Raw genomic sequence first — 27,500 nt, 5'->3', positions numbered from 1 at the left:
GAGCCTGCTGCTCGTTACGGAACGGGACGACGAGTGCCGACAAAGGAATCCGGTTTTGGAGGGAAGCGGGCCAGAACAAGAGTGCGGAACGCGCGAGGCTACAAGGTTTTCCCACACCCAGCCAGCGCTCCCCCGCTGAGGCCCGCTGTGCCGCCCGTTACGGCGCTCCGGAGTGTCCGCGCGAGGGCGGGTGCGAACGCGAGGAAAAGCCTTGGCCTCGGGCGGCCGGCGGGAGGAAGCCAGCGGGGGTGCCAGGCGCATGGACCTTAATGCGCTGTAAAAAAAGAGACGGAACCTGGATTTGGACAACTGTGCCAGGGTTATTTGAACAACGCATAAAAACGTCAAGGTCAGATATGGCGTTGGAATGAAATGACCAGGCCATTAGCGTCAGAAAAATGAGCGCTACGGAGAGCGACGGCAGGCCAGTGAGCACTCTTTTTCTGGCTCTCTCTTTCTTTCTTTCCCTCCCTCCCTCGCTCTCTCACTCTCTCCTTTTTCTCCAGCTCACTCCATCTGCCACAGGCTATGCTCGTTGCTTCAAAATCAATCACTCAGCACTCCGCGAATCAGGAACAAAATCATTTCTGAGCGTATTTTACAGCAGCAATGAAAAGTCCTGTTTTTCCCTCTTCCTTGAATTATTTTTTTTCTTCTTAACCAAAAATTAAATGAACAGTTTGGACAAGCCCTGTGGCCTGCAGCAGACAACGCGCTTTTGTGTGTGTGTGTGTGTGTGTGTGTGTGTGTGTGTGTGTGTGTGTGTGTGTGTGTGTGTGTGTGTGTGTGTGTGTGTGGACACACCTCAGCCGTTCCGGGAGACCTCCGCAGTATCGGCCTCAGGAGCATGTGGGAGCCATTTGCCTGATTAATGATGCATCAGAATGAGTAATGATTGATGGTGAAAAATACAATTATGTTCATAAGTTAAGTGTGTTTACATAAAGGCTGTGCATTGCTTAAACACCCTGAGATGGAGGGCTACTCTGAGCCAGCTGTGTGAGGGAAGCACCTTTAGAAAACGCTACGCTCTGCATTGTCTTCTGCCTAGGCTGTTTTTAACATCAAACCATTTACGCAGTTGTTCTCCACTGTATTGTCTTTGACTTCCCCTGTAAGTCTTTCTCTCCCTCCCTCTCTTTCTCTCTCTCTCTCTCTCTCTCTCTTTCTCTCTCGTTTTCTCCTCTTTCATGGTCTGCATTGCCAAGACAAACCGTTGGACAGTGTGGACAGCGGTAGTAGATTTATGCTTGTGCTGATATCTGGCTCATTGGAGCGGCCATGGAGAGCTGTTTTGGGCTTGTGCTGGGCCTCGGACGGGAAGCAATCAGCCCTGAGCGCCGCTGCCCTGAACCTGGTCCTGCCTGAGGTCAACGTCCACAAGTCCATCAGCAATTATGGGCTCTGCAGGCCTTCCCGTCGGTGGCCAGTTGGTGATGAGCAGACCATAATTGCAGCTCTTCCAAAGTCCTTTTCTTCCGCTATTCTCTCCTCTGTCTATCTCTCTCTCTCTCTCTCTCCATTTTCCCTGTGTGTGTGTGTGTGTGTGTGTGTTGTGTGAGTAACATGTTGCTGTTTCGCACACTTACAGTATGGAATCACACGAAACACAAAAAAGGCTGTAGCAGTGGACTGATCGACCTTTGGCGGTTTCTGTGTAGTCGCGGTCCAAAATATGCTTCCAAAACGCACGGCCCAAAACACAGTGTACTGTAGCATCATGTGCAAGAGCAGAACCTTCCAGTGTGTGTGTGTGTGTGTGTGTGTGTGTGGAGAGCAGGGTTACCCTGCGAGGAGGCCCGCCCGGCGCTGACCTGCAGTGGACGGAGCCTCGGGGGCGCATGTAAGCGAGCGGTGCTTCCTGAGCGCCTGGGTTACTGTAGCAGATGTCTGCTAAACGGATGGAGCAACTCCATCCATCATAGCCGCGGCAGACACAAGCGCTTCTGTGCTGCTCCCCTACACAGGCCCTCCACTTCATCCTCCCCTCGTCACACACACACACACACACACACACACACACACGCACACAGAGCGCCTCCACTTGTGCGAAGCCCACTCTTTCAGGGGCAGCAGCATGTTATGCTTCCCTCTGCCCATTGTAATTACGCGTGCTGGGATTGGCTCAACAAAAATAGACATCGCTCGCAGTCCATTTATCAAAAGCAACGCGTGCAATTACAGCATAATTCTAGCACTGTGTGCACAGATAACACTGTGCAGTGGTGTGTGGGGCTCATTGTGTTTTCCCATGTTGTTTCTGTTTGCCTTTTTTTTTCTAGTCTTTTCTTTTTCCTCCATCGTTTTTTGTTTTTCCCACTGCACTTCTGTCCTGGCAGCCTCGCTCTTCATTACCGCTCCACTTGCGAGAGAACGTTCTTCTGGACCCTGACCAAAACCAAATGACCTTGGACACTTTCAACAATAGCCCTGCGCAACCCCGGCCGCTGCCAGCGACCGTAACTGTGAATAAAAACAGTCGTATAACTTAACCGTACATCAGAGGTTCGCCGCGGCTCGGCGCGACCACATTATATCCCTTTTAAAATGTTTACAGTAGTGGACCACTGTACGAGACGAGGGAGCCCCGCCAGCGTGGCGGCCAGTGGCCAAGCCACAGCGGATGTAGGCCGTACGGAGCGCACGCACGGAGGGGCAGGGATGCGCCGGATGGACAAGGGAACTGGGCTGTGGGAAAACACCCTGGCCCCTGCAGGGCAGCGCTCTCGCATACTGGCTGGCTCGCCAACCCACTCGTACCTGATTTATGCGCGCCAGGCAGGGGAGACCTCCTACGCCACATCGATCACGCGACGCCAATTACAGGGTGCCGTGCCGTACCTCGGAGACTCGAGGGGTTGTTTTTAGCCGCGCCGGTCGCGGAGGGCTGGCTGGGTGTGATGAGGTCATCCCCCTGTCCCGCGCCACGCTAAGCTCGCCACGGTCGCAAAAACGAAAGGGGAAGAAAAAAAACCTACGAGGAAAAGAAAGTGGACCAGCCCTCAACGTCTCACCCAGATCCTCCAGCCTCATGATTGAACCCTGACAGCCAATAGGCAAGATGTTTACAGCTTTGACCCAGCGCAACCTCTATGAAGTACGGGGCGGATGTCCATCAGCGAGAGCGGATTGTGACATTTAATAGAAACGAAGCGAAGCGCACGGGCCCATATAGGCTGTGTGATGGAAATGGTTCATGTCTGTGTCTGTCCAAAGTCATATAAAGAGGATTAAGAGGGTGATGTCATTAGACAAGCATACCATGACGCTCCAGGGAGCTAAGAGCATATCTCACCGTGGAGTTAGCTCAAAGTCAGATAGCCAAAGGGCTAGGACCGGGGGAGAAAGGTGGAGATGGAGTGAAAAAGCGATCTGTCACTGTGGAATGCGTTGTTTTTATTTAGTTTTATTCTCATTGAGAGAGATGGATTTTTTTATTGTCACTGGCACAAGTTCAGATGCAGTGTTGTACGTTTCAGACTCTGTGCCTGTCAGTGCAAGAGAGCTCAGTGGTAATCTGTGGAATCTCTCCAGCATGATACCTGGTGTTGCTGATGCTGCTGTCCTCCCATTCACTCGGCCTCCTCTACCTCTGTCTTTCATGGGCTCCCTCTCTCTTGCACTCGTTCTTTCATTTTCTCTGAGTGTGACTTCATTGTACTCGCCATATCTATCTCTCCTGTTCTCCCTCTTTTCAGCACACTGTTCTGTTTCTGTTTTTTTAATATTATTCTTTTCTTATTCTCTCTCTCTCTCTTTCTCTCTCTCTCTCTCTCTCTCTCTCTCTCTCTCTCCGTGTCCCAGGTTCCAGGAGTATAAGGCTCTGGAGATTCTGGTGGGGCTGCTGACCAACCAGCCCGAGGAGGTGCTGGTCAACGTGGTGGGCGCCCTGGGGGAGTGTGCCCAGCAGCCTGCCAACCGCACCACCATACGCAAGAGCGGGGGCATCCCGCCGCTGGTCAACCTGCTGACCGGCACAAACCAGGCGCTGCTGGTCAACGTCACTCGCGCCGTGGGAGCGTGTGCCACTGAGCCGGAGAACATGGCGTAAGTCCCGCCACAACAACATCCTCATCCATAGTCAGGGCCCTAACAGTGCTTACATACAACATGGCATCCGTACAGATTATGATCAATGAAGCTCAGATCAAAAACAGGATTCGGTGCATGCTCTGCTGCGATGACAGTTTGTTATGTGTACTGTATGTATATGTGTTATGAGACTTTGTACAGATTGTGACCGCAAATTCCCCTTGTGGACCATAAAGACTCCATCTCTCTAACTCCTCGACAACATTCCTGTGCACCTCAGCTCAGTGACTCAGCTCAGTGACTCAACTCCGAGACTGACAGCGGGGACAGTTACAGGTCACACTTAAGCGCACTAAAGGACTGGCCGCTTAATTGCACCCGGTCAACGTTGAAACGACATTGAAACCTTCAAAGCCTGACCGCAGTCACATGGCCATAGCTCACTTAAAGAATCCTTAAATAGTCTTCCATTCACAGCTTTCTGGCCTCGACAGCTCACATTATAGCAGCACATTGTCCTCAGGCCTGCAATAATAGTAACCCACGGGAACACTGTTAACGGTCTCAGATCAGGACCTCAGCTACAGCACAATGGCTATTTTAGCTGTGGGCCCTGCCGAATACGACGTGTCCTGTTCACAAGAGTACGCTTAATTAAGCTCCGCTGTGCCACGGAGCATTAGCCAGGCCGCAGCCGAGATGGGAGCCCGGAGCCCCGTCTGCCGAGCGGCCAGAGGTCCGGCGCCTCTTTCCTCGCCCGCCGCCGCCGCGGCGTCCAGCGTCAACAGCGAGCCGCTAATCACAGTCCTGCGCGCTACGCTGGCCGTACCTGCTGAGCGTGGGGCATAGCTGTGGGCGGCGAGTGGTGAGGCCGTTTTTTTCCCCTGCTGGTGCCGGCTGCGGTTCGGCGCGGAGAGAGAACGAGCGCTAGCTCTAGCGCTAGCGTGGCGGTGGCCTGGCTGCAGGGCCGGTCGCGCCGCTGGGAGTCATCAGTGGTGGCGGCGGAGGCGCGGCGGGGAGCCCTCGTCAGCTGCGCCGCTGCTGTCTCTGTTGGGGACCTGTGGCCACGCTGGGACCATCAAACTCCCACACAGGGGTTGTTTGCTCCGGGAAGCCTGCGCCCGCCGCTCCCCCGCCATCCACAGGGGGGTAGTTAGCGCCTGAACGCGGCTAAAGCTCCTAACGGTGCATGCTGTCCTCAGTGCTAAATGTGGTTAGCCATCTGCCATTCAGAGCGCCCAGCGCGACTGTGCCACTGGGGCCAGCGGTGACAGTTATCACTTGGACGGGTGCATGGGAAGAAAACATTGTATAATCCCGCTGTGGGCTTCCCAGGATACAGCTAAAGTCGGTTGACCAGGATAGAGGCAACAGCCGCAGCCATGGGGTCCAAGTTCCCAAGACGAGAGTTGATAATAGCAACACTGGGGGATGACTAGAGCGATGGAGTGTCTCTCAGCGCGGTCTGTGGTCGTTGGGACTGGGGTCAGGCAGGTGGTGTTTTTTCGGAGCTCCAGTCGCCGAGTTGTGGTCAGGACGCAGGGATCACACATGAAAGGCCGCGCTTACCTCAGGCCCTTCGGAGCGCCACGGATCGGAACGCCGTGTTCTGTTTCCTGTCCTGCTCTGCAGCGTTGGAGCGCCCGCTCAGCACAGCCGCCATCTGAATCTAATTGCTTTTACGAGCCTGTTATATAGACTCCCAGCCCCTTCTTAATTAACACTGGACTCAAATAAAGGGCCCTGCGCTCGGGAAGACCCGCGTTAGCCAGCCGCGAATGACATTGTCTGAAAGAATAATATATTTATGGATGCGCTGAACCACAGCCGTGCCATAAAAGAGGAGAAACATCTTGTTTTGAAGTCAAAAAGCAAAAAAAAAAATAGTTACACTTCTGTTCCCAGAGCATGCATACCAGTTCTGTGGGCCCGATGGCCATGTAAGAAACATACAGTATGCGCCTCTGTCTCTGTCTCCCCGGCCCTCTGAAACATGGTATTCATATTCTCAGGGTTTATATTTAGAATTTGTCGTGTAGCTTTCCCCCCCCCCCCTTTCCACACATTTGCACTTAGTTGTGGACAGAGTCTCTTTATTTCCCCTCGGCATTTCTCGATGCCGTCTTGTGGCGATGGCTTATTTCGAGAGCCGCGCACAGTAGTTTGCTGAGCAATTAGCATAGCTCACATTTGATTGTTTCCTGCCCCAAACCATTCTGGTTACTGCTGTTTCTGAGATTAAGAAAGCCGGGGGTGGAAACAGGCCTAATGTTGCATGCATGCTGTTGCATTGGGACTCACGCTGTGCAAACCGACTGCAGTTTCTCTGTCTGGACGCGAGTCATTGTACATGACAAGTATCTTGCTGCTGCTCGAGAGAGAGAGATGCTGAGCAGTACCGTTCGCGCTCGCGGGCTCTCGCTTTATCAGTGCCGTGTCTGCCGACATGACCTCCTTGGAGGCAGAACAAAAAAGCGCTCTTAAATGATTTCGTTAACATCTGGCGCTAAGATAAAGCTATCTGTTTACGGCGGCTGACATAGCCTTGCTGCGGCCGCCGATGTTTTATTGCAAGTGCCGTCTGTGTCCTGTTAGGCCTCTGGCGGCCTGCGAGCGAGCCTCTGTAGCTTCCACAAAGGATCAGAGGACAGACGAGCATGTAGGCAGTTCTGGGAAGGACTTGAAAAAAGGGGCCTTGTAGAAATCCAGGAAGGAGATCATCTGTCAGTTTGTAGTGGGCGGCTGAATGCATTCCTCTGGACATTAACGCACACCGTTTGGTGTGAAGTGTTGACTTTTGAATTGTCCTTTACTCTAGCGAAGTAGTTTGTTATGAAGTGAGACACTTTAAGTAGCCATAGGAGAATATAGCTTGTACTGAAAACAGTGGGTAGTTCAAAACAAACGCTTGCTGCTTTCAACAGGAGCGAACTGGCCTTAATCATTACTTACCGTCCACAATCAGAAATAGATCAGTTCAGAATTCAAGAATGAGCACAAAATATGTGTCTTTCTGATACCTAAAACCGCAAAGTGTATGAAATGTTTCAGAGCAGGTAATAGAGGTATAGAGCACTTGGTGAACTTGCGAGCAGCTTGAACAGTAATTCAGATAAGGATCAAGGAGAGGTATCTAATGTTTATAGCATGGCTCTGAATGTAGAAAGGAAACCGGCCAGTGTAGCTGGAGCCGAGGAACACGAGTCTTGGGAAAACATTGCGTTCCCCAGATCAGACCGTGCCGTCCACGTGGACTCAGGGACGTGTGCTGCGCACATACCGCATGCCAGGGCTCCCATAGGATCTGATCATCATTTTTCACTCTCTTCCATCTGTCTCCCTATATATTTTCATGCTCTCCCTTTCTCTCTCTCTCTCTCTCTCTCTCTCTCTCTTTCTCAACCTCATTCTCTCTCTCTCTCTCTCTCTCTCTCTCTCTCTCTCTGTTCGTCCCTCACTTTATCCCCTCTCCCAGTTGTCATCTTAGAGGATAGCGTGTCCGTTAGCATGACATGGTTGATAATGTAGTATAATGTTAGGTTGATCAGAATGACTTATAGGGCCCTCCGGTGTTCTGCTATAACATGGTGTTATGACAGGCTCTCTGGCTGATTTAACGCCGTGAGCCGGGACTGGGGAGGAAGATGATGGAGCGCTTGGGATGGGATGGGATGGGGTGGGGGGCCGGGGGTGGGGGGGTGTGGGGGGACATGGACCCGGAGAGGAGACGCTCCCTGATGGCCCTGGCTGGCGGAGATACCCTGATTAGCGAGTGTTTAAGCAATTACCAGCGCGCTGAATGCGGGCCTTGTTGCAGGAGGCACACATGGGAAACATGTTACATGGCCACCGCAGTCCACACACAGGCACACACACACACACACACACGGACATATTAATACACACACAAGGACACACGCACACGTAGATACACACAAGCGTACACCACACACACACACACGCACGCACACACACACACACACACGGACATATTAATACACACACAAGGACACACGCACACATAGATACACACAAGCGTACACCACACACACACACACACACACACACACACACAGACATATTAATACACACAAGGACACACACACTCGTAGATACACACAAGCATACAGTACACCACACACACATACACATACACACACAAGAACTGCTCTATTGAGCAAGTCTCTCTCTCTCTCTCTCTCTCTCTCTTTCTCTCTCTCTCCCTCTCACTCTCTCTCTCTTTCTCCCTCTCTCTCCCCCTCTCTCTCTCTCTCTCTCTCTCTCTCTCTCTCTCTCTCTCTCTCTCTCTCTCTCTCCCCCTCTCTCTCTCTCTCTGAGCGGCTGCCAGTGTAGGCCTGTACAGTGGAGCTCAGAGTGTAAAATATGGCCAGCGCTTAGGCAAACTCTGCTCAGACGCTGTGAAATATAGGGCTGACCTGTCTCGCTGGCTGTTTGATTTGGAAAAGAACTCCATTTTCTGGTGTTGTTTTTGCTCTTTTTCTCGCACTCTCTCCCTCTTTTTCTCTCTCTCCCTCTCTCTTCTCCACCATATAGACAGGATGGAAGTACCACCAGTGAACAGTATATGTTTGTCTGCGCCGGCTCCATACACTTTTCTATAAATACCAGCAGGGCGCTTAGGAGCGCGCACCAGAATCCCCAGGGCTGGGGGTCGGTGCCCGCCAGAGGTGTTTGCCGAGCGGCCTGTCTCGCGTTTGATTGGGTGACCGGATGCGCACGGAGGCGTGGGATTGGTCAGGCAGGCTGATGGGGAAGCCTCGCTGACAGACTGGCTCTTTCATCCCCTTACCCAGGACGCCTGTGCAGCTTTCAGCAGCGCAGCAGGGACATGGCAGGGGGCTGGCAGAGGGAGGGAGAGAGAGAGAGAGAGAGAGGGAGGAAGGGAGGAAGGGAGAGAGAGAGAGAGAGAGAGAGAGAGAGAGAGAGAGAGAGATACCTTAGTCAGAGTCAGATCAATAGACGGAGGAGGAGTGCATCTGTATAGACTTTCTCTCTCTCTCCTTCTCCCTCTCTCTCTCTCTCCCTCTCCCTCTCTCTCTCTCTCTCTCTCTCTCTCTCTTCCCTCTTGCTCTCTCTTCCTCATTCTCAAGTCCAAGTTCAAAGTGGCTTTACTGGCATGACAGTTGATATGCACTCCAGCCAAAGCACAGCAATAGTAAACAATAACGGGAAAAGAGAATAGATTACTAGAAAGAAGTATTTGTCTGCACAATCCTCATTTTTCCAAAAAGGTTCATGCGTATAAATAATGCACCCATTTATCCAATTGATCCAACTCCTGTCTACTGACTCTGCCAAGGGAGGGTGGAATCGGTAGACCATTCATCTTAGCGTTGTAATCTCATCACTTTATTTTGGATAAAAGTCTATCTGTGCACGATGTTGGGTTTCAGTTAGATCTGTTTACAGTGTGTTGCTTGGTAATATATCAGAACAATGGTCACGCAATACACCAGACAGTAATACTGTTTCGGTTGCAATAATGTTTATTCTAAGGTTGACATTAAATGATGATGATAAATTGGCAATAGGTTTAAACTTTTTGTGTTGTGTTATTGTAAAATGGAGTGCCTCATAATACATGAAACAGAGGATTTATTTCATGCTGCAAGTTGGCTTAGAGTTGAAGAGGCTAAAGGATGGCATGTCTAATACAACTAATCAAAGAAAGAACATGCAGCATATAAATGAATACCGGCCAAAAATAGTTGAAAACAAACTCGTATCAAAAAGTTCTCTTGTAAAAGGAAAGGAGAAAGACCCAGTTGTGGGTCCTCACACTGTCTAAGAACAGACCAAGCACCTGTTCCACAAGCGTCACTGGTCACAACGTTGTTGCATCAAAAGCTGCATGCATCTCACCAGTGACTGGCCAGTATTTACTATGTGGTTTGGTAACATCAAATCAAGCTCTTTGAGTTGTCGCTCACTCCAATACTTGGCGTGCCAGTAGTGCAAGCTTTCTGATGAATAACCTTGTGTAGTGCTCGAGATTTAGAGAACACCTCGATTTATTGATGTTGGAGTGAGAGCATGTATTCCCCAATCGTCTCAATCAGTCATAGCAGTACATGAGTTGTGTCTTCCCCTCTACAGCATGGTGCTCTGCTGTGGTATATGCTATATGCTCACTCAGTGTTATGGGAATGTGCATTTCGTAAGCCATAATAACACGCTTTCTACATTGGCAATAAAGATATCTTTGTTGGCCATGCTGCGATATTCTTGCTGTTGGTGACGGTGATAATGCCAAGCTAAGAGCGGGCGTCGAGCGCAGCCAAGCCTCAGTGTGTGCCCGCTCTTCCTGTGTGGCTGTGACCTTCAGACGTTCGCCAGTCTGCTGGCATGGCCACTGACTGGCACCCCTTGCTCTCGACTCCCCCCATGCCCACGACCGCCGCTGCAGCCGAGGCTTGCTGGAGATGTTTGTGCCCTCTTCTCTCCATGCCTGCAAGCCTGGGGAGCTCTCCAGAAGTATACACACTGGCACTGCGCACAGTCATACACACGCTCACACACACACACACACACACACACACACACACACACACACACACACACACACACACACACACACACACACACACTCACCCACGCACACACACACACATATATATATATATAAATTTACCCAATGGCCAAAACCAGGCTGACCTTCACAACAAGTTTGGTCAAACACTCTTTCTGTCACTCAATACACCCGTCAGTTCGCCACACCGCAAAGCACACTTTTTGGTTTTGCTAAATTAGTAACAGTCTCCTCACCAACTCTAAAATATGCCTTTATTTGTCTATTTTTCTAAGTTAGTAATAATTGTACAATTGATTACTGTAACATTCTAGTAAGTTTATTTGTCTTTGCCTCTGTTATCACTCATTACCTGTCTCTCAGTTTGAATGTATAGGAGCTTTATTGGCACAACATCAACATTTGTCTAAGCATTTCAACAAAAGGTAATGCAGTAACCAGAGAAATATATGTTGAGGAATGACAAAAAGGTCTCTCTTTGCTCTCTCTATCTCCCTCCCCCAGGATCATCGATCGTCTGGACGGAGTGCGTTTGCTCTGGTCTCTGCTGAAGAACCCCAACCCAGATGTGCAGGCCAGCGCTGCCTGGGCCATCTGCCCCTGCATAGAGAACGCCAAGGTAGGCCAGAGCCACCTGACACGGAGAGAGGGAGAGAGAGAGAGAGAGAGAGAGAGTGTATGTGTGTGTGTGTGTGTGTGTGTGTGTGTGTGTGTGTGTGTGTGTGTGTGTGTGAGTGTGTGTGGATTGGCTCAGTGAAGCAGAATGCCCCTGGACTGGAAGCGGGCGGTGTGGGACAGGGCTGCTATAATGCTGTAATATCCTGTGGCCTCAACTCAGATCCCTGGCCCTACACACACATGCGCCCACACACACATGCTCACACACACACACACACACACACACACACACACACACACACACTAGTTCAAAACACAGATGGACCTGAACACTTCTGCGAAGATCGCACTAAACACAAGTAGTATTACACATGCAGGAGCATTTTACATGCAGGGCCATTACGCTGCCAACACACACAAGCATACATAATCTGAAGTTGATGTGCAGACATGTACTCACACACAGCATTGTGCGTTCTGAAATTGATAGAGAGCGGCGATTGCAGGTTATGCTTGCACAGATTAGTGTAACTGGTTCACAGGCAGGCATGGTAAGTTGAGAATAGCAGGGCTTTTTAATGAGACATATTTATAAACTTGCCTCTTTCACTCTGCCAGCATTAAGAGCTGAGCAGTCAGACGTTCAGAGGCTTAGAAAGCACAAGAGCCTGTAGCAATAACTTACACAACTACCAATCTTACACAAGAGTAGGACCACTGTAAACAGCTTACACAATTAATACACACACACACACACACACACACAGAGAAAGAGAGAGAGAGTCCAGACAAGTAGCTGGATTTGATATTGAAAACGTGCGCTAAATCCAGCCAAAGCGAAGACATAAATAGTAGCTTTTGCTTTCATATGGTGTGATTCATTATCAAAAGCATATGCTTTGAACGCAGCTTTGCACAGCACCCTGACGTGCCATTATGTTGTTCTACATAACTTGTGCCATGGTTTACTCTGTAGAACTTACTTTTGCCATGGTTTACACTGTAGAACTTACTTTTGCCATGGATTACACTCTAGAACTTACTTTTGCCATGGTTTACACTGTAGAACTTACTTTTGCCATGGTTTACACTCTAGAACTTACTTTTGCCATGGTTTACTCTGTAGAACTTACTTTTGCCTTGGTTTAAACTGCAGAACTTACTTTTGCCCTGGTTTAAAGTGTAGAACTTACTTTTGCCATGGTTTAAAGTGTAGAACTTACTTTTGCCATGGTTTAAATTGCAGAACTTACTTTTGCCATGGTTTAAACTGTAAAACTGACTTTTGCCATGGTTTACACTGTAAAACTTCATTTTGCCATGGTTTAAACTGTAAAAACGTACTTTTGCCATGGTTTAAAGTGTAAAAACGTATTTTTGCCAAGGTTTAAACTGTAAAACTGACTTTTGCCATGGTTTAAACTGTAAAACTTCCTTTTGCCATGGTTTAAAGTGCAGCATATGCTTTCTCCTGGATCTGTGGAGTGCTGGAGAAGTGTTAGATAACTCTGAGCTTTTCTGTACAGTAGGTACCTGCATTTGGTGTCCCCATTCTGTAGACATAGCACTTCATGGTAAAAGTGAGGCCATGCCAGCCGACTGGCTTTGATTGGCTCAGGAGCCCAAGCACAAAGTGCATCATTGTTCTATCCGATTATGGCCGTGATTAACATAAACAGGTTGCCCTTCATGTAATCTCTTTTACATTTTATGTAAATACACATGCCTCAGCGTAGGCAGGTGTTTGAGGGGGTTCACTTCTTTTTTTCCCCTCCGTCATCGTTCCTTTTTTACTTTTGCTTCTTTTCTAGGAAGGAAGTGAGTTAGAGAGTGTGTATGGGTGTGTTTTTTCTCTCTTTTTCGTAGGTAAGGGTGTATGTGTGTGTGTGTGTGTGTGTGTGTGTGTGTGTGTGTGTGTATGTGTGAGTTCTTTTTCTTGAAGGTAAGGGAGTGTCTGTGTGGGTGTGTGCTATTTCTCTCGGAGGTAAGGGTGTGTGTGTGTGTGTGTGTGTGTGTGTGTAGGGCTTTTGTGGTGTCTGCTGGGAGGTGATGTATGCTAGCCATATGGGCCAGAGCGGGCGAGCGGGCCGTTACTGAGTGCTAACGAAGTTTGACAATGTTTGTCTGAAGTTTACAGTGCCAATTTTTTAAAGACTACATGTCCGCGCGGCTGCTGTGATTTTCGAAGACGGGGGCAATGACAAGGGCCGTGTGTGTGTTTGCGTGTGCGTGTGTGTGTGAGTGAGTGTGTGTGTGTATGTGTGTGTGGAGGGATTGGGGGAATGTGATACTCCATGCTGCTGTAGTTATTTAGATAAAAGCCCATGTGGCTTCAGTTAGCAGCTCCAGGGCTGGATTTATGAGAGAATCAGCCCGAGAGAGGGGCATCTGGACACTCCATACCTTGTGTACACACACACACACACACACACGCGAGTACGCATGCACATCAGCACACACTCTGAAGTCAAATAGTTTAACATTGTATGCAGCACTGTAAAAGACATCCAATCAGAAGACTCATAGCATCCTCTTCACACACCTGCACCCTTGTTGACTTCTAATCTCTCACTCACACACTTGCTGTTTTTCACACCCTAGCAGACTTATCCCCTAGCGCCCTCACTCACTCCCTCACCACCCTCTCAAGCACACTCCTGTTCAGACTATGACTTTACAGATGTACTGTACTGTATATACACCAATGTCTGTACTCTATACTGTATGTAGTATATAGTGCGGGCAGTGGTGTGCGTGTGTGTGCGTGTGTGTAGTGTATACACACACAAACACACACTTACACAAGTACAGACTCTTGTGAACATGTGCTTTTCCGCACGCAGGCAGGACCTCAGTCAAGGCGTGCTGCTCCCATAATGAGGCCGATGGCTCCTTGGCTATCCGCGGCTATTCTGGTGATGGCTCATTTAGCCCTGACTGCTTAAAGCTAGTGACTGATCACAGAGCAGTGGAGCGCAGCACCATTACGGCACGCGACCCATCAGCCCCAGACCCTCCCCTACCCCCAGACCTGTTAGTGGAAGCACAGACCGATGCTGCAAGCCTCGTGCTAGAGCAGAGGGCAGCAGACTGCAGGCCAGCAGCGCATACTGTAACAGTCCGAGGAAAGCCGTGGAATGCGTGCATGTCCAAAAGTGGACGCTGACCGTCCCTGCTTGTGACATTTATTGCCGCAGCCATTCTGTCTGACAGAGGTCATCTGGTCGGTGCGGACTCTGCCTCGTCTGCCCTACGGAGCTGGGTAGACGCATACCAGAGTACAAAAGAGCGGGACTTAGCACAGGGCAGTGCAGTCCACCACAGCGTATTACTGCACAGCCCAGGAGTGGTCACTGTGCCACATTCTTCTGTTTATTTCCCTCTTTTTTCTATTCCTGTCTGCACCACCCCTCTCTCTTTCTCCCTCTATCTGTGCTTCAGAGAGCTTTGGCGTGTGGAGCGTGTGGAGATGTTTGTTTGTGTGTGTGTGTGTGTGTGTGTGTGTGTGTGTGTGTGTGTGTACATGTGTGTGGCTGTGGTGTGTGTGTGTTTGTGTGTGTTTGTGCATACTGCATGTACTTGCGTGCATGTGTGTGTGTGTATGTGTGTGTGTGTGTGTGTGTGTGTGTGTGTGTGTGTATGTGTGTGGTATGTGTGTGTGTGCATACTGCATGTACTTGCATGTGTGTGTGTGTGTGTGTGTGTGTGTTTTTACCGTTACCATAACCGTTAGTTGAGTCCATGAAAAGGACGCTTAGTGACCCTGCTGCAGCTGGCGGCTTCTGTAGTCTTCCTCAATTGCTGGCTCTCATCTCAGCTTTTCAACCTCCCCCCCCCCTCTCTCTCTCTCTTTTTCTCTCTGTCCATCTCTCTCTCCATTGATCAGTATTCCTGAAGTAGCGTTTCCTGTGTAAGTGGGGATCAGCACACACACACACACACACACACACACACACACACACAAATACAGACAGACACACGGTAACGCACACGCGCACACACACACACATACACACACACACACACACACACACACACACACACACACACACACACACACACACACACTCACACCCCTCCTCTGGCCCAAACCCACAGCACACAGCTCATCTTTTGGCTGCTCTTCTGACAGCCGGCCCCTCCTCCCTCTCTCTTTTCCCCCCCTCTCTTCTTCCCTCCTCTCCTCCTCCTCTCCTCCTCCTCTCCTCCTCTCCTCCTCCCCTCTCCCTATCCCAGACAGGCAGGGCTGGGCCACAGCGTTGCTCTGCTGAGCTGTAGGGCTGCAGCCTGTTCTGATCTGAAGCGGAGCAGGGGCTTCATTGGTGTCAGACGGCACTCTGTCTGTGCACTGCACATCTCCACGCTGATGTCTCTGTTTGTGCCACAATCCAGCTACGCTGCCATTTCAATCCACCTGTGCATCTGCCTGTTGTGGCTGGTCAACAGTGTGAGTTTTGCAGTAGGTTACTAAAAAAAAATACTTTAAAAGACAATTTGTTTCAATTAAAGAATGCAGTTAGAGGAACCCTGAACGTTCTGTATTGAAGTATCTGTCAAGGCGTACTTTTAAGTAAGGGTCAACATTTTAGCTGTCAGCGTTTAAGGGATCTGAGTAGGACTTTGAAGAATGATTCAGTGTTGACGAGGGTCAAAATCCAGAGCAGGGTGTAAACTTTTCTTCAGCTAGTCTCCTTCAAGTGTGTTAGCTGCAGTGTGTGATGGAAGTGTTGAGTTTGCCGTTGGTATAAATATACTACTATTAGTGTACACATGCTCCGGGCTCTCAATGTTATGGGAGTGAGCATTTTACAAGCCATAATAACACGCTTGCCGCTCTCGCAATAAAGATATCTTTTTTGGCCGTCCTGAGATATTCTTGCCATGTGTGTGTGTGTGTGTTGCTGATGATGCCAGGCCGAGAGCGGCCGGGCACCGGGCGCAGCCAAGCCTCTGTGTGTGCCCGCTCTTCCTGTGTGGCTGCCCTTCAGATGCTCACGCCAGTCTGCTGGCACGGCCCGCGTCCACCGTCAACCCCCCAGTGCCCTGCCACTGTCACTGCAGCCCAGGCCTGTGGGCGTAGTGTGTGTGCCCGCTTGTCCAGAGGGCATGTCATCGGTCCTGTCCGCACACACACACACACACACACACACACACACACAAACAGTCCACCACTTGGCTTCCAGGAAAATGTATATTTACAGTTTGCTTGTACCTTTGCTTGTACCACCATACAGGTCAATTGATATATTTATGTGTTGCACTGGGCCCTCTCTTTCTGGTCCTCTCTAACTGGACGTGAATTGACCATGGTCCATTAAAAATGCTATAGATATTGACCTCATTCAACAAACATTGTCAACTGCTGCATATTACCCATCTCTTCCCAAGTTTACACAGCACTATACATAGAGCTATTAAAGTGCATAGGCTCATGGCCAAAGAGTATAGACACAGGCTGTGTATGTGGCATTTTGTGGTCGCTTTTTGTTGAAGTAAGTCAAATTGTATTTCTGTCTAGTCAAAGGGCATCTTTAGCTAACGTGTATGTGGACCTGGTCCAGAGATGAACTGCATGGTATTGCCAGGTGTAATGGAGGCCTCTGTATTTCGGCTGATTGGTGGACCCCAGCCCAATGCCACCATTGCCTGGGCTTCTCTGGAATGGCCTCCCGGTCTGATTAGGACTCAGTGACTAACTCTGCCATTGTTGGGCTTCTTAGAGGAGTCTCTCTCTCCATCTCTCTCTCTCTCTCTCTCTCTCTCTCTCTCTCTCTCTCTCTCTCTCTCTCAAACACACACACACACACACACACACACACACACACACACACACACACTCAGTCTCTAATGACAGGCTCTTTTGACTTCAGGATGCAGGGGAAATGGTGCGCTCCTTTGTCGGTGGCTTGGAACTGATTGTTAATCTGCTCAAGTCCAACAACGGAGAGGTGCTGGCCAGCGTGTGTGCCGCGATCGCCAACATCGCCAAAGACGAGGAGAACCTGGCAGTCATCACTGACCACGGAGTCGTGCCCATGCTGGCCAAACTCACCAACACAGTGAGTGAACACACACACACACACACACACACACACACACACACACAGACAAGGAGAGGACACGTACATTTCAAGCACTTGATTTTATGTACACCGTTGAAAAGGAAATTCCAAAATACCCAGGGGGCAAAACCCCCTTTGTTAGGGAAATCAGACATGGGCTGCTGTAAAAGGTTGTCATACAAAAATAAAATCTAGGGTGTCCCAGGATCACAACCTGGGTGGCCAACCCGGTCAATAAGCTGCTGTTTGTGTGTTATCGCCCTTTTTATGCCCCATTATAAGTCTATGGACGAATATATTATGGGGTGAATAGGGTAAAAATTTTAACAAATAGATATTCCCACAAAAATTTCTCAGATGATTATTTACATTAAGGCAATACTTTTTTGTATTGCAAGTTTTCTGAAATACTTTATACATTTATGTAGATGAACCATTATCAAATGAAATATGCACGGATTTGCATACATATAGCCTTGGGCTTGGGGGGCTTAAAGTGCACCTCTATCAACCAAACAAACTTTTGGTGAAAGGTCCGACTATGCTGAATATAAAAATGAATGTTAACATGGGACAATTTTGGGTTACACTAACATAAAGCTACATGGGTGTACATTGAGAATCCATGCATTACAATACAATGCAAATACTATAGAGAGATTCATTGTCAAATGTTGTGGAAGAAGGTGAGACTTGTCTCAGCACATATTAAATCATATCTACAGGGTTTAAGATCCTAGAAAATATATAGGTTAGGCTCAGCCTAGGCTGTTTCTTACTGTATTTACCCATAAGGTACAGGCCAAACTTTTCTATTGCGTACATTTAAGTGTATGATGCCTCATTTACATATTTGTGCATGATATTTAAAAAACTTGCAATACAAAAAAGTATTGCCTTAATGTAAATAATCATCTGAGAAATTTCTGTGGGGATATCTATTTGTTAAAAATTTTACCCTATTCACCCCATAATATATTCGTCCATAGACTTATAATGGGGCATAAAAAGGGCGATAACACACAAACAGCAGCTTATTGACCGGGTTGGCCACCCAGGTTGTGATCCTGGGACACCCTAGATTTTATTTTTGCATGACAACCTTTTACAGCAGCCCATGTCTGTAAAACACCCTTTGCCCCCTGGGTAAAAGCAAAAGATCCAGATGCAATGGTCTAGTCATGCGGCAGCTGGAGCCCGGTGAGTTGTGAAAGGTAAGAGCATTTCTCAGAGATGTGCAGACGTCCAGTGATCCGAGAAAATGAGCTCAGATTACTTGGTTCCCCTGTTTCAGAAAGAAATGATTTCATTGACATTTACTTGTTTTAAGTATGATTTCAAGTTGTTGAATTGTCTTGCCATTGGCAAAGTACGTGATAGTCAGTGGTACAAACAGACTATACCACAATAGGAGACATATTTGTGTTGCAGTACTGTAGATACTAGTAGATGTGCACTTTCAACTGTTGATCCCTGCACAGCAAAACAGCTGGATGACAGTTTTATGACCAATCATTGACCACTACTGCAGCAATATACGCTGCAATCCCCTGCTATGCACAAACACTTGTAGCAGAGTCATCAGAGTCATCTCAAGTGTCCCTGTCTCCTGCTCTGCTGTATCCAGGCCTGTTGGGACCCCTGAGGGTGTGCTGTCAGAGGCAGCTCAGTTCCTCTTCATCTCCATCCGCTTGGCTTCCCTCAGAATCCTTGAGTGCCCTAGAACCTGGAGTGTAATCACTCGCGTACACACGCTTAGTCTGAACTCGCTTACACGCTTAGTATGTGTTGGGGAGGCTACCTTGGTATTTTATACCACCAATTACTTCACACGGGAGGTAATTGGATTATAGCAAAAGCTGAAGAGAAATGCAGCTAGGTTAGCTTAAGCTTCCCAGAGAAAAAGTAGTTCAAACTACTCTGCCAAAAAATCTCATTCACTATGTGCTGTACCTGTAATGTAGAATTGCCGTTATTGCAAAACATGCTCGCTTGTTCACAGATTATACCTAAAACAAAAATGGAGACTTACCAAAGGTCCTTGATTACTAATAGCAGTCCGCTTCAACCCTCTCTGTTCATACTGTATGGGTTTTTAGATTTGTTTGATGATTTTGAATTTCCCCTTGGGGATCAATAAAGTATCTATCTATCTATCTATCTATCTATCTATTGCAGGAGCAGAACGAGTTAAAAGTGAATTTATTCTTGGCCTGCATACTGTAGCTCAAGTGAGAACATACAGTACGTTTGGTCAGTGGAGCTGGTCAGTGATGTGTGTTGCTGAAGTATGGCCATGGTGATTCTTCCTTTGCTTTGGCTATGATCTAGGATGTTTATGAGGACATTACTGTCTGAGCACTGACTAGTGGCCACCCCTTTGGTCCTACACAAAGGTCAAGTGGACATTCAGAGGGTGTCATAATGATCCTAAACTTCCAATTTTGAGCAGTTTTGCAAGAGATACCTGTGATTTCAACATCATTTTTGCTTTCTCATTTTTACATGAAACAAGTGGTTATGGGATGATTTGACATGGCCCCTTAAGACCAACATATTAAAACAGATGGTCCTCCTAGGCCCTACAGTTCTCGAGATATTCACAGAAAACTGTGTCCGGGTACCTACAGGCCAGTTGGTGTACAGTAACATAAATTAATTTATTGTATGGCCCCCCATGAACAGAATTCCACGAAACTGAACTGAAAACTGTCCACCCTAACTTTGCTGTGTGGCAGTCATAATAAGAAATACTCTAACTACTGTATTTGTGAAGCTACAGTAGACTATGACAGATTATAGTCTAGCAGGCATAGGGGAGTGGATGAGATGAAAAGGGGAAACACAGTTTGGCTGTTTTTGGTCCAAAGAAGCAGAACTGGTGCACTAAAATGGCATTCTTTACACCTCTATGATGGTAACCTGCCCAAAACAAAACATTTAAGATGTCATAATAGGCTTTGGCTATTTTTCCACATGTTTTCCATCAATGCACATCTAAGTTGTGCAAAAAATGCAGTTGTACAGTTATCTTTTTTATGAATCTGAGCAGCCAATCAGTGACCATTGCATGGCAAAACATCCTCCCATCTGACAAATCATCCAGCAATCCATCTTACCAATAGGCACTCTGCCAATTCCTAGAATACAGTCAAATTCAGCTATTCCTAGAAAGCAGGTATTCTAAGTTATTCACCAGCAGGATGTTATATTAGTACACGTCAGAGATCAATCATTCTGAGTCAAGATTAAGCTCTACATACACTAATGAGTCAAACACAGGTGTGCACTGACTGGGACCACACACACACACACACACCAACTTGATAAGGAGCAAATGGACAGATGTGAACATCGCAAATATCGCATCTGACAAATCATCCAACAATCCATCTTACCAATAGGCACTCTGCCAATTCCTAGAATACAGTCAAATTTATCTATTCCTAGAAACCAGGTATTCTATGAGTGCAGTTATTCACCAGCAGGGTGTTATATTAGCACACGTCAGAAATCAATCATGCTGAGTTAAGATTAAGCTCTACATACACTAATGAGTCAAGTACAGGTGTGCACTGACTGGGACCACACACACACACACACACACACACACACACACCAACTTGATAATGAGCAAATGGACAGATGTGAACATCGCAAATATCGCATATTAAAGGACCGTGTTATACCGTTTCTGGTAACACTTTATATTAAGACACACATATTCACCATTAGTTAGCTGCTTACTAACATGTCTATTAGTAGCACATTAGCCATTTGTTAGTCATAATAAGTCACTAATTAATACCTTATTCTGCAAGACCTTATTCTACCCTTATTATACCCTTAATTAAGAATTTCCCCTATGTAAGCTCCTAATTACCCCTTATTCGTAGTTATTAAATAAGTTGTTCCATATGAATTATGACCTAAATATGCATGCCTCAGTATGGGGCTTGTAAGGTGGTAGTACCACAGTTATTCACCCCTAATAATACTTATCAAAGATGGTCTATTTGAATGGTATTAGACACGAAACCACCAGTGCTTATAGTGTACAAATAACTCATAATTAAGTCTTTGTAATGGCAAATATGTTCCCTATTCTAAAGTTGGGTCATTGTTCACATCTAATTCACAATCAATTTGGCACTTATTAACCCCCATGTGTTCCCTAAACTAAAGTTGCCTCCTATTCACACTTATTAACTGTATTACAGCACACAGTAGGCTACACAACAAGCAGACAGCCAAGTTGGCACAAATGAAAAGAATATCTCTTTCATAATGAATAGGAGATAGCGAGAAAGGCAAACCTGGATACTGTACATCTGTATGCTAACTTTCTTGGCTCTTTCTTGTGAATTAATTGTGAACAAAGATCCAACTTCAGAATAGGGAACATATTTGCCATTACAAAGACTTAATTACTAGTTATTGTACACTATTAGCACTTGTGGTTTAGTGTCTAGTTCAATTTGAATAGACCATCTTTGATAAGTATTATTAGGGGTGAATAACTGTTCTTGTGGTACTACCACCTTACAAGCCCCATACTGAGCCATGCATATTTAAGTCATAATTCATATGCAACAACCTACTTAATAACTATGAGTAAGGGGTAATTAGGAGCTTACATAGGGGAAATTCTTAATTAAGGGTATAATAAGGGTAGAATAAGGTCTTGCAGAATAAGGTATTAATTAGTGACTTATTATGACTAACAAATGGCTAATATGCTACTAATAGACATGTTAGTAAGCAGCTAACTAATGGTGAATATGTGTGTCTTAATATAAAGTGTTACCCCGTTTCTTATAAAAGAAGAAGACTGTGCATCAAGGTCACCAAGGTTTCAAAAAAATGGACAGAAAGGCCTGAAAAGTTCTCTTCTCTCCGACACGTTGTTGTTGTTGTTGCCCTGCGCTCTCATGCAGGTCCTGGGCCGTGGCCCTGGGTGTACAGTAGCACTCATCTGTGTCCCGTGGAGCCATGTGAGTTTTCCATGTGCATGTGTGTGTGCAGAGCGCTTCCCCATCACGCAGGCAGCAGGCTGCGCTGGGCTCAGGGGCCGGTGGAAGGACTCGGAGCTTTCATGTGAGGCTGATGTCTTTATCACCTGTGATTGGAGCGTGACAGATCATTCCGGAGCCTCATAACAGTAAACACTTTCCACTGACTGGGCTCAGCCACCGCTGGCAGTAACCCCTGACTGTCTACGGGCCCCAGCCCTCCTCCGCCGACAGCACACGTTTGGAAGAGGCGCCAAACGCGAGGCAACCGTCGAGTTTTTAGACCGACGCAGCGGTCAGTTTTGTGTCCAGGGCCCAGGGCCCACATTGCATGCACTTGCTCTCACGTGCCCATGGGTGTGTGTGTTGGTGAAAGAAGCACATGTGCTCAAAATGAGCAAAGCACGATGAATCGAACATGATGGAAATAATGTCATTTTTGACACTGTCACTATCACCAGTCAATTAACAACAGGCATTTTGTGTCTTTATCTCTTTTGACTTTGGCTCGCTTTGTGCCTTTATGCCAATTGGACAGTTTAGAGTGACAGGACACTAGTGGGGGAGAAAGATGGGGGTGATATTGGAAAATGACATGAAAGTCATGCTAACTGTGTGTGTGTGTGTGTGTGTGTGTGTGTGTGTGTGTGTGTGTGTGTGTGTGTGTGTGTCAGACGGACGATAAGCTGCGGCGGCACCTGGCGGAGGCCATCGCGCGCTGCTGCATGTGGGGCAGTAACCGGGTGGCGCTGGGCGAGGCGGGTGCCGTGGCCCCCCTGGTGCGCTACCTGCGCAGCAAAGAGCCCTCCGTCCACCAGGCCACCGCACAGGCCCTCTTCCAGCTCTCCAAGGACCCCGACAACTGCATCACCATGCACGAGAACGCCGTGGTCAAGGTACACACACGCGCACGCACACACACACACACACACACACACACACACACACCAGCGACCTCATGCACTTTAATACACTGTTACACTCTCCAAAGACCCCAACAACTGCATCACCATGCACGAGAACGCCGTGGTCAAGGTACACACACACGCACGTCGCACACACACACACACACACACACACACACACACACACACACACACACACACCAGCGACCTCATGCACTTTAATACACTGTTACACTCTCCAAAGACCCCAGCAACTGCATCACCATGCAAGAGAACGGCGTGGTCAAGGTACACACACACACACACACACACACACACACACACACACACACCAGCGAACTCATGCACTTTAATACACTGTTACACTCTCCAAAGACCCCAACAACTGCATCACCATGCACGCGCACACATACACACACACACCAGCGACCTCATGCACTTTAATACACTGTTACACTCTCCAAAGACCCCAGCAACTGCATCACCATGCAAGAGAACGGCGTGGTCAAGGTACACACACACACACACACACACACACACACACACATACCAGCGACCTCATGCACTTTAATACACTGTTACACTCTCCAAAGACCCCAACAACTGCATCACCATGCACTAGAACAGCGTGGTCAAGGTACACACACACACACACACACACACACACCAGCAACCTCATGCACTTTAACACACTGTTACACTCTCCAAAAGACCCCAGCAACTGCATCACCATGCACGAGAACGGCGTGGTCAAGGTACACGCACGCACACACACACACACACACACACACACACACACACACACCCCAGCGACCTCATGCACTTTAAGACACTGTTACGGAATAACCCCAACCATTACGCCGTATTGTAAACTTTCTATAAAGCCTCGTGGTTCTTTGTTGTATGTTCTGAACACATACTGTATGTTCTTTTTGGAAAGCTGACAGCTCCCATCCCATCCCATGCGGTTGTTGTTCTGAACCAGGCCTGCACACACACACACACACACACACACACAAACACACCCTCACCACATCTTTTATACCAAGTGTGCCATTATGTGCCAGAATCATGTTGCTGATCTTGTACTCCCAACATTTCACACACACACGCACACACACACAGCTATTTGCACGCCCATCCCAAACAATGGCTGAGAACAGTGTGGTCTGTGCCATTACAGTATAGCCGCTCTGGCAAGCACATTCACTTGCTGATGAGCCACAACAATTTATCAGCAAACAGGGCTCTCTCTCAGTGGGACACCACTTACTCTGACGCACATACACAGTCATACACTAAACCACTAACACACGCACGCACACACACACACACAGAGAGAGACTCACCACGGAGAAGTTGTGGCAGTGTAAAATGCTGTATTTGTTGATTTTGGCAGATGCTCTGGTTGCCTGTGCCATGCTGTTGGTGCCTTGTTCAGCTCGTCTCTATCAGAGCGCATGCTGGTTGACCAGCGGAGGCCCAGTGGCTCTCAGTGTAATGCAGTGTGGCACGAGGGGGTAGTGGAGCTGGAGCACACACACACTGGGCCTCTCTCTCCTCCGTCATGCCTCCCCCTGTCAGTCCGCATGGCTGTGAGTGATAGAACACATTATACAGTGGCCCCTCGCCAGGCAGATAATGACTTAAAACATTTGTGTTTATCCACAACTGTGTGTTTTTCCATTCTGTAGGTTGTCAGAGGGAATTAGCAGTGCCACTTTTTCTAAACAAACTCTGCTGAAGGATTTCTTTTTTTCCCTTCTTCTACTATGGTTCAAAGTTGCGTTTGTCAAGGCTCCCAACTCAACCCTCCTCTCAGTTGGTCTTTCTGCCCACCCCTCACACACGTTCTTCTCTCCTCTCATGTCTGTGTTTTTACTTTTCCTTTATCACTCTCTCTCTCTCTCTTTCTCTCTCTCTCTCTCTCTCTCTCTCTCTCTCTCTCTCTCTCTCTCTCTCTTTGGCTAGTTTCATCCTACCCCTCCCTCTCTTCTCCCTGTGTCTGTTTGTCCATCTCCCTCCCTCTGTCTGTGACTCTGAGTGCCCTCTGTCCAGGGAGTTCAAAGGTCAACCGTGTCTCCTTCTTTGTAGAGGTGTGAGAACATCGCTAATATATTTTTAAAAGGCTGTGAAAGTCTGTCGACTCGACTCGACCCAACTGACCTGGTCAGCCCACCGGCCCCCGGGCCAGTCCCAAAACAAGGCCCGCGCTTCTCTTCGTAAAAGCAGCGCGAATGACCAACTCGCTTCTCTCGCCACCCTGGGAACCAGCAGAGCAAACAGTGAGCTGTGTGTGTGGGTGTGTGTGTGTGTGTGTGTGTGTGTGTGTGCAGAGTGCCGTGCTCTCCCGCCCCGGGGCCACGCATGCCATGGCCACGCTGCGCAGAAAAGCCCCAGCGCCCAGGGTAACCGTTGCCAAGCCAGCGGCGGCAAGAACTCTGGGGGCACGGAATGTGACTTTGGCCCGGATGAGAGAAAGAGAGAGTAAAGAGAAAAAAGAGGAGAGGTGGAGGAAAGGAAAGTGAGATGGAGCTAGGCGGATGGTGTGTGTTTGTGTGTGTGTGTGTGTGAGGTTGGGGGGTGGTCATTGCCGTGGTCAAGCTTCTGTTTTCAGAGAAAGGTGTTGTTCTGTGAGGTAATTATTTTCCTCCGTAGCCCTGATTTCAGGCTCCTGCTGCTGATGCGTACTTGGCTTTTTTGCGGAGGCCTTTCGCGCATGTAAGTCAGCGAGCAATCAGGCAAATCTGGATTTGGGTCAAGCGGCTGGGAGGTATTTTGGCAAGCGTCCGCTCCAAGAAAACACCACTCACACTTGTGTCGGTATTAGCGAAAAATAGAGGCCCTGGTGTTTTCACAGGCTTTACAGCAGCAAGGGTGTCCAGAACGACAAACCCTATGGGGGTGGGGTGGGGTGGAGGGGGGGTCCACTGTCTGCACCGCACTACTGCTCCCTACGTCCTGAGAGAGAGAGAGGGAGAGAGTGAAAAAAAGAAAAGATCCCCTCCTCCGAAGGGAGAGGAGGACAAAAGGCCTAGTGTGTGTTATCAGATCCGACGTCAGGTTCTGAAGCCATAACTCATTCCCACATCGTGTTTATGTTTCCCTGTGACGTTGATGAATGGATTTGAGCGTCTTTTTCTTTTTTTCTTCTTGGTGCCGACCCATGCCCGCAAGCGACATGTCAGCAAACAGAGGAGGAGGGAGGTTTGGGGCCGGCAGGACGGGTTTGTTTGCCCCATACTGTAATCGAATCCCAATCTGTGCTCTTGCCTCCACAACTCCATTTTCACATGAGAAAACATGAAAACATTTGCAACCACACAGAGTTAAATAGATCCCTTTGCCCTCCCTCTCTCCCTCTCTCTCTCTCTCTCTCTCTCTCTCTCTCTCTCTCTCTCTCTCTTTCTGTCTGTTTCACTCTATCCCTCTCTCTCTCTTTCTCCCTCTCTCTTTCTGAATAGGAACTGTGATATAAATTATGAAGTGGTTCGCCGGTTGCAGCCAAATATTTTTTCCCATGTTCGTTTAATGGTGTGCCTCTGCTGGATTTGCCCTTGCTGTGTATGTGGTTGAGCACTGCCCATAATTGGAGGCTGGACCCGACATTGGGTGTTCCGAAAGAGTAATGTCCAATTTGCAAAAGTCGTTAAGCAACAGACTGTTTTTTTGTAGTGCAAGCCATGACAGCAAAACTGGACAGCTGTTTTTCTGTGTATTGCTGCATGGTGTGATTGTTGTGTGTGTGTGTGTGTGTGTGTCTCTCTGTGTCTCTGTGTGTGTGTGTGTGTGTGTGTGTGTGTGTGTGTGTGTGTGTGTGTGTGTGTGTGTGCTTGTATTCGTTTTGTTTTCCCAGTGTGAGCAGCAGTCTGGAGATCAGCGTGGTGCCCTTATTAACACTGCGTCATGTGGCCGTGTACAGTAGCCTGCATCTGACCCCTGCTAAAGAGCTTATTCGCCCAAAGCCTTGTTTGACCAGTCTCACGTCTGCAGTAAGAGTCACAGTCACAGACACCCGGACCTCTGCCCACAGCCAGCAGTACCTGTAACACCCCAGAGAGAGGGGGAGAGGGGGTGGGGGGGTGGAGAGAGAGGAAGAGAGAGAGAAAGAGAAAGGGAGAGAAGGAGAGAGAGAGAGGGGCTCCTGCAGTTTGGCCCCTCTGTATATGATGCATGCTGTAGAGTGATGCAGAACGTGTTAAAACAATATTTTGAATGCTGTGGATGGGTTGGGAGAGCATACGCTGAGGGGCAAGGTTGGACTGTGTGTGTGTGTGTGTGTGTGTGTGGGTGTGTGGGTGTGTGGGTGTGTGAGAGAGAG

The 27,500-nt window shown here is 48.2% G+C and overlaps 1 protein-coding gene across 1 annotated transcript in view; it reads left to right on the top strand.

Annotated features, from left to right (window-relative positions):
* The window catches only part of odad2 (outer dynein arm docking complex subunit 2), a 74,220-nt gene that overhangs the window by 35,660 nt on the left and 11,060 nt on the right, over positions 1–27,500 (top strand). The window contains exons 16-19 of the mRNA XM_062521108.1: positions 3,805–4,047; positions 11,087–11,201; positions 17,071–17,259; positions 22,949–23,170. Of these exons, the coding sequence (XP_062377092.1) occupies positions 3,805–4,047; positions 11,087–11,201; positions 17,071–17,259; positions 22,949–23,170 (769 nt within the window). The remainder of the gene's footprint in view (positions 1–3,804; positions 4,048–11,086; positions 11,202–17,070; positions 17,260–22,948; positions 23,171–27,500) is intronic.

This window comes from Sardina pilchardus, chromosome 19 (assembly GCF_963854185.1).
Source record: "Sardina pilchardus chromosome 19, fSarPil1.1, whole genome shotgun sequence".
NCBI lineage: Eukaryota > Metazoa > Chordata > Actinopteri > Clupeiformes > Clupeidae > Sardina > Sardina pilchardus.
The sequence above is the reverse complement of the archived record's forward strand: the minus strand, read 5'-3'. Positions and strand labels throughout refer to the sequence as shown.